Source organism: Chiloscyllium plagiosum, chromosome 4 (genome assembly GCF_004010195.1).
Source record: "Chiloscyllium plagiosum isolate BGI_BamShark_2017 chromosome 4, ASM401019v2, whole genome shotgun sequence".
NCBI classification, from domain to species: domain Eukaryota; kingdom Metazoa; phylum Chordata; class Chondrichthyes; order Orectolobiformes; family Hemiscylliidae; genus Chiloscyllium; species Chiloscyllium plagiosum.
In genome coordinates, this window is record NC_057713.1 from 56,158,057 (window position 1) to 56,166,371 (window position 8,315).

An 8,315-nucleotide genomic window follows, 5' to 3' on the forward strand; every position below is an offset into this window, starting at 1 on the left:
AGATGTTGTGAAACTTGAAAGGGTTCAGAAAAGATTTACAAGGATGTTGCCAGGGTTGGAGGATTTGAGCTATAGGGAGAGGCTGAACAGGCTGGGGCTGCTTTCCCTGGAGCGTCGGAGGCTGAGGGGTGACCTTATAGAGGTTCACACAATTATGAGGGATATGGATAGTGTAAATAGACAAAGTCTTTTCCCTGGGGTCAGGGAGTCCAGAACTAGAGGGCATAGATATAGGGTGAGAAGGGAAAGAGACCTAAGGGGCAACCTTTTCACAGAGGGTGGTACGTGTATGGAATGAGCTGCCAGAGGATGTGGTGGAGGCTTGTACAATTGCAACATTTAAGAGGCATTTGGATGGGTATATGAATAGAAAGGGTTGGGAGGGATATGGGCCGGGTGCTGGCAGGTGGCACTAGATTGGGTTGGGATATCTGGTCAGCATGGACAGGCTGGACCGAAGGATCTGTTTCCATGCTGTACATCTCTATGACTCTAAGTGACAATCTTCTGGAGCTCAAGATGCATTAACAGTTTCTGTTGAAGTTGGGAAACTGACCAGATTGCTGCATACTTCAGTTCTCCATAGGTAAATAACGCTAAAGGAGTTTGTAGCCAGGAATATTTTCCATAATTAAAAGATTAGTACAGTTTCGTAGTAATAAATATCTACAATTAATAGTACAGAAACCCACAAATGCTGTCCTGGTTTGGAGCGGGAGAAAGTCCCTGCAAGTGCCCATTACCTGATTGTTATTTCAAAGAATCCCCTCTGAGAAAGACAAATAGTGAAGGTCTGAACTCAAATCCCAGAGCCGATGGTACTTAATTTCTGAAATTTGGATTTGACTTGTTTGTAAAGGGCTGTTCTAAACCAATAACCTGGTCATCATTAACAAATAAATTGAGTTTTTGTGAGCAAGCCTGGTATAGACAAATGAGCACTTACCTTGAACTGAACTCTTCATTTTAACTCTCCCATATCTTTCACATTCTACCTGAGCCTTTCCCCTTATTTGCCATTGCTAATGTGCCCCTAATACAATCCCTGCCCTTATGCTTCTCAGCCACAGCTTGTAACTAGCTTTTCTGTGTTCACCTATTAAACTCTTTTACACATGAATACAACTGTTCAGCTCACTACATCTAATAAGTATTAAGAATGGATAATAGATGCTAGCTGAGCCAGAAATGCCCAAATTCTTAAAAAAAAATAAAAGGGAGTGCTTTCTTGGAATTGTGATTGAGAAACAATTTTAAGCAATTTCGATTGCCAGTCTAGTGACCTTGTTTATTGATCATATCATTATACTCAAAGCAGTTGGACAACACAATTATAGCAATGATACTCCTTTATTTAAAATTTCAAATAACGTTGTATACCTTGTAAAGATAACATTGAGTTGTGTACTCTTCTTGAAACATTTATTTAAAAGCCAAAATAATAAGTTGGAACATCATTACAAAATGCAGCAAAGCATTAGCAAAAACCATGATGTGGTATCAATGGTTCACAACACTTCATCCATTCAATAAAATTTATGCCAAGGTTAATAGATGAATATTGAGCAATATTCATTTCGATGGGTCCAATCATTATGAAACCTCCAAATAGTGTGCTGATTTTAAATACTACTGTATATTTTAGGGTCTGTGTTTTCATGACTTTGACCCTTCTGCCGTGCTTCCCCTAAGGGCAGAACAGTAGCTCAGTGGTTAGCACTGCTGCCTCACAGTGCCAGGGACCTGGGTTCAATTCCAGCCTTGGGTGACTGTTTGTGTGGAATTTGCACATCCTCCCTGTGTCTGCATGGGTTTCCAGTCACAAAGATGTGCAGGTTAAGTGGATTGGCCATGCTAAATGACCCATGGTATCTAGGGATGTGCAGGCTAGGAAAATGCAGGGTTATAGGGATAGGGTGGGATGTTCTTTGGAGTGGACTCAGTGGGCTGAATGGTCTGCTTCTACACTCTAGGGATTCTATTTTTCCAAGTTCTTTGCTATGCATGGCCTGTTTGTTATGTGATTGCCACATGTAAGCAGATCCTAAAGTAAACATTGACATGTGCAGCATTTTGTTTAGTGAACAGTATGTTCTGGATTGTTACACAGCAACACAAATACACAGCTCAGCGGGAACAGTTATTCTTCGCTATCTGAGATCTGCTGAAATGGAATTTGAAGACGAGTGTAGATGCTCTCCTTTGTCAGGAATGTATGCAGAGACTATGCAAAACAGGGACAATAATAATGTCGAGGAAGCTTGTGTCCGTTAAATCTAAGAACAGAACTTGTAAATTTCAATGAACATGAATGTTCAGTTTTATGACAAATTAGAACATGATATCATAAGACATTGGAGCTAAATTAGGCCTATTGCGTCTTCTCCACCATTTGTGCATGGTAGATATGTTTCTCAACCCTACTGTCCTGCTTTCTCCCTGTAACCCTTAATCCCCATACTAATCAAGAACCTGTTAATCTCGGTTTTAATATACTCAATGACTCGGCCTCCATAGTCTTCTGCAGCAATACGTTCCACAGATTAACCACCCTCTGGCTGAAGAAATTCATCATCAGTTCTCCAGGGTTGTCCCTTCAACCTGAAGCTGTGTCTTCAGTCGGATCCTAGTCTCTCTTACTAGTGGAAATATCTTTTCCATGTTCAATCTATCTAAGCTTCTCGGTATTCTGTAAGTTTCAATGAAATACCCCCTCATTCTTCTAAACTACAGAGTAAAGACCCAGAGTCCTCAACTGTTCCTCAAATGACAAGCCCTTAATTCCTCGGATTATTCTTATAAACCACCTCTGGACCCTCCCCAAGGCAAGCACGTACTTCCTCAGATACAGGGCTCAAAACTGATCACAAATTTCCAAATGCAGTCTGACCACAGCCTTATGCAGCCTCACCCAGTGCATCCCTACTCTTGTATTCTAGCCTTTTTGAAACAAATCCCAATATTGCATTTGCCTTCCTGACTGGCAATTGAACCTGTATTTTAGGATTAAGAGAATCTTGAACTAGGACTCCTTGTGCTTCAGATTTTTTTTAGATTAGATTAGATTAGATTACTTACATTGTGGAAACAGGCCCTTCGGCCCAACATGTCCACACTGACCCGCCGAAACGCAACCCACCCAGACCCATTCCCCTACATTTATCCCTTCACCTAACACTACGGGCAATTTAGCAATTCAACTAACCTGCACGTTTTTGGACTGTGGGAGGAAACCGGAGCACCCGGAGGAAACCCACGCTGACACTGGGAGAATGTGCAAACTCCACACAGTCAGTCACCTGAGGCGGGAATTGAACCCAGGTCTCTGGCGCTATCAGGCAGCAGTACTAACTACTGTGCCGCCCACAAATTTCTGAAGTCTTTCCCCATTTAGAAAATAATCTATATCTGTATTCTTCCTACTAAAGTGCTTATAATATTTTCTTCATTATATTCCATCTGCCACTATTTTGACCACTTTCCTAGCTCTAAGTCCTTCTGTAGCCTCCCTGTTTCCTCAGCACTACCTGTCCTCCCAACTATCTTTGTCATCTGCAAACGTGTATCACCGATAGCTTTTCTCAACCACATTGCTGCAAAAACATGGCAGTTTCCTACAGAATGATTTTATGCTGGCAAAACTAATATTAAGACATCAAATTTGAATAGGTTTAGAAATACATAATTTGCGTTGCTAACTCTCTAACTGCCTATTACACTTCTCCCTAATAATTTTTTTTCTTTATAGTCAAGTACTGGAGATAATGGCTGCAGTGCGAGAAGAGGACACACGAGAGCTGAGCAACACTATGTACAATAATACTGTGAAGGTCTTCTTTCCTAATAGTTGATCAACAGTCAATTGTGACCAATTGATTTTTAAGTTGACACAACTTAAGAGGCAGCTGGCAATGGCATCCATTTCCAGAATGGTGCTACCTAGTTTTTGCATGAGCTACTCTAGATTGATATGAATTTATCCCCACCATAGCCATACATTTTCTGTTTAAAAAAAAATCAGTGAAATTAGTCATTTTGATAACATTTGAAAGATACTTTTGAAAAATTTCAATTTGGATGTGATGGGAAAGCTGACTCCCTCTAATGCATGAATGGCAGCTTTCCTCCCATACCTACTTGAACATGTTCAAAAGTGTAATTTCACTGACAGAATGTTGAGCAAGTACCTTACAGTGGATTTTTTGAATTTATAGTACCTCTGTATTGCATTATTATTTTATTATAATCATGATTGTGACAGATGTATTATAGTAAACCTCTAACCAGAGATCAGTACTTAAGTAAATATTTAGTTTTTATGCAAAGGATAAAAAGGTCAAGGACATGTTATGGTCAACTTGTTTGGCTTGGAGCAAAGTGGATAGCATAACATCAATATGCAATTCTGTCTGATCACTTTTAGCATATACCGGAGATATCTATTTTCTGATCTTTAGGATATATTGTAAATCCTGACAATGATGACAAGCTTATTGTAATTTAAGATTGTGTGATTATGTAGAGGAAGACATTATAGTTTTGTTCCAGTGCCCATTGAGCCAAAAATATAAACAGTAGAAGATATGGAACAATGTGGTTATCATGTACAAAATCCATATTAATGACCAAACACTGGGGTATAATTACTGGAATTTTGTTGTGTGGGAAGTATTGCTAGATCAATATGATAATCATTCATTTGAAAATAAAACTTATACTCAACAGTGAAGCATTCCTTCTGTTCAAAAAGAGCATTTGTTTGAAGACAAATTACTAACACTGAAGCATTCTTTTGTGCGTATCTCTACATGCTCCTCATGTTCAAGGAAAAATTGCAATCACATTTTGAACAAGTTTAATATTATAGAGAGATATAAAATTGCAAGTTATATTCAATTTCTACAAAGATTTATGCTGAGGCATAAATATTCATTTTATTTATTTTAATGACATTGATATGAAAATAATAATATATCCATGCAGGTGGCAGTCTAAGCAGTATAGTTGGAATCATAAAAATGCAGTTAATTGATTGAGAGGGCAAAACTGTGATAAAAATGGATTTTAGTATAGACAATAAAGGTTTAATTTTTCTCCTAACTTCAGTCAAAGAATTATCTAAAATGACTTCTCCTCCCACTGCTGCATGATCCCTCTGGTGTCCCCTCAGGATCTATCCTTGGTGACCTATTCTCATTGATATGCTACCTTTGGTGAAATCAAAAAATAACAACGTTTCTACATGTAAGCTGACCACACCCAACTCAACCTAATTTCTTCATCCCTCCATCATTACTATCAGGTTGATTGTCCAACATCCAGTAGAGGAGCAGAAATTCCTTTTAAGTATCACGATTGAGAGTAGCAAGTGGGAGCAAGCCTGTTCTGCCATTCTATATAATCATAGCTGATCATCCACTTCAATACTTTCTCCCCACCCCTACAATATTCCCATTACCTTTATGCTAGAGGAAGAGGTATGCGAGACAGTAAACTTAACTCCAGGATTGCTTTCCTGGTGCCAAGGTTAAGGATGACTTAACGCAGCTGAAAGACACACTTCTGGAGGAGTGTGAACAGCTGGAGATCATGGTCCAAATTGGTAGCAATGTATAGGAAGGTAGAGGGATGAGGTTCTGATGTAGATTTTAGGGAGTTAGGAAGAAAACTGAAAGGCCAGATCGAGAGAGCAATCACTTCAGAATGACTTCCAGTACCACATATTCATGAGCATAGATATAGATTTGACTTGATGAAACATCACTGGAGAATTGGTAAAGGACGAAAGGGATCAGATTTCTGCAGAATTGAGGTGGATTCTGATACAGGTGAAACATAGATAAGCTGTACATTGGAACAGGATCAGGATGAAAATCTTCACCAGGATATTTGCTAGTGCTATTGGGAAAAGTTTAAGATAGCTTGTCAGGAGAATGGGAATCTGAGGGGTAGGTCAATTGGGAAGCAAGTAGCAAAGTGACAAATGAAATTGAGTAGGTTAGAAAGAATTAACTAAGTTGAGAATGCACAATTGTGTCAAAATACAAAGTTATGGGCCATCCAGCTGAATACATATTCAAAGATATTCAACACTTAGAAAAGACATACCAAAATGGTGATGCTGTGTTAATGATAAGGGATAAAATCAATACATTAGTAAAGGAGGATCTCGGATGAGAACAAAATGTGGAAAATGGATGGAGCAAAGAAACAGCAAGGTGGAGCAAAGAAACAGCAAGGTGCAGCAAACATTAAATCAGAATCTTTACAGTGTGGAAACAGGCCATTCAGCACAAGTAGTCCACATCAACTCTCCAAAGAGTATCCCACCCAAACTCACCCCCCTACCTTTGATCCACCTAACCTACACATCTCTGAACACTACAAGGCAATTTAGCATAGCCAATCCACCTAACCTGCACACCTTTAGATTGTAGGACGAAACTGGAGTACTGGTGGAAACGCACATAAACAAAGAGAGAATGTGCAGAGTTTGCACAGTCACCCAAGGGTGGAATTGAACCCGGGTCCCTGGAAATGAGGCAGCAGTGCTAACCGCTGAGCCACCATGGTATGATAAAAGCAAAGTTCTGCAGATGCTAGTGGGTTGAAATTTAAAAAGTGCTTGAGAAACTCAGCAGATCTCATTGCCCCAATTGTCACATACCATCAAAGAAAAGGGTGTAGTATGAATCAAGAAATCAATGAAATATCTAGCATGGATAGTACAATCATTATGGATGGTTTAAATGTGCATATAACTTTGGTAAACCTACAAGTATTAATGCAATAGATGATGAATTTCTGGACTGTGTCAGAGATGATAGGATTGGTTTTGTAGAGCACTATCAACTAGAGAAAAGGCTATTTTAGATCAATCATGTAAAGATGCTAAAGGAAAAACTCAGCAGATCCAGCAGCATTTGTGTAACAAATAAAATTTTGATTCCTATATGACTTCTTCAAAATTGATATTTGATTTGGAATATTAACTCAGTGCAGCTGGCAGTTGGTCAGCAAGGTAGTTCTTAATCTAGATCTAAGAAAATAACTTTTTGTTCATAGTTTACATTTAAGACCTAATGGTGATTTACAGCGTAAGTTTAAATTTCATTTAAATTTCATTTAAACTTAAGCTAGAAAATACAAACTCACACTTAATTAACTAATTTCAAGTTGTTTAAGAAAACTGATTCTGTAATGAGGGCTATGCTAAAATGTAACACATAAATAGACATCTCAGTGTGACTTTGCATTTGAGTTTGGCTTGGAACAGCGTGCTGGCAATTTGGAGAAGAAAGCAGAGAAAGGGATGCTCCTTTTGCTTTTTCTCACATCTAGGAACTATGATGTAGAGCAAAAAGGTGTTGGGCTGGGGTGGACAAGATCAGAAGTCACATGACACCAGGTTATAGTTCAACAAAGGGTCAGCACTCCAAAAGCTTGTGATTTCAAATAAACCTGTTGAATTATAGCCTGGTGTTGTGGGTCTTTGACCTTCGACGAACTAGTTCTGATGACTGCAAGTGATGCAAGTCAGGCACTCAGGACAGAAGCCTCAGTCTTTGCAATTGTCCAACAGGTTTTGAGATTCTTTGTGCTCGTTCGGATGTAAGTGAGGGTGGTTAAAGGGGATAACATAATAAGTGAGATAGACCCTATTCTGTGCAGCCAAGAGCATGAGTCAAGAAAGCTATGCTGCCTACCACATTTTGGGAGATCAGAGATCTGGATATGTGTTTGGAATGAGAGGGCAACGGTCAATTTGTCATGTAGGTACCAAAGGCATAGATGAGACTAAGAAAGTGGCGCTGTTTCGACACCGAGAGGAGCTCGACACCAAACTGAAGAGCAGAAGCTCAACAGTGATAATATTTGGATTATTACCTGAGCCATATGCCAGTTGGCAGAGGGCAGATACAATTAAGTGAAATGATTGGTACCTCACTGACTGGTGTGGGTGATAAAAATAAAGTGCTGGATAAACTCAGGTCTGAGCATCTGTGAAGAGGGAAACAGCCAACATTTTGAGCCTAATATGACTCTTTGGAAATAATTAACAAATTGTGGTCACCATTATAAGGCAACTTGCTTACTACTGACTAAGACTGAAAAAAAGTTCAAGTTACAATTGACGAGTTTTTAGACAAAAGGTGCAGGAGTAGGCCATTCTGCCCTTCGAGCCAGCACTACCGTTCATTTTGATCATGGCTGATCATCCTCAATCAGTATCCTGTTCCTGCCTTATCCCCATAACCCTTGATTCCACTATCCTTAAGAGCTCTATCCAACTCTTTCTTGAAAGTATCCAGAGA

The 8,315-nt window shown here is 39.3% G+C and overlaps 1 protein-coding gene across 2 annotated transcripts in view; it reads left to right on the forward strand.

The window, feature by feature from the left end:
* Nucleotides 1-4,746, forward strand: part of tatdn1 (TatD DNase domain containing 1) — a 55,404-nt gene extending 50,658 nt beyond the window's left edge. For both annotated transcript variants that reach the window (XM_043688250.1, XM_043688251.1), the window contains one exon: nucleotides 3,749-4,746. In XM_043688250.1, the coding sequence (XP_043544185.1) occupies nucleotides 3,749-3,851 (103 nt within the window). In that variant the 3' untranslated portion in view covers nucleotides 3,852-4,746. The remainder of the gene's footprint in view (nucleotides 1-3,748) is intronic.
* Nucleotides 4,747-8,315: the final 3,569 nt, after the last annotated feature.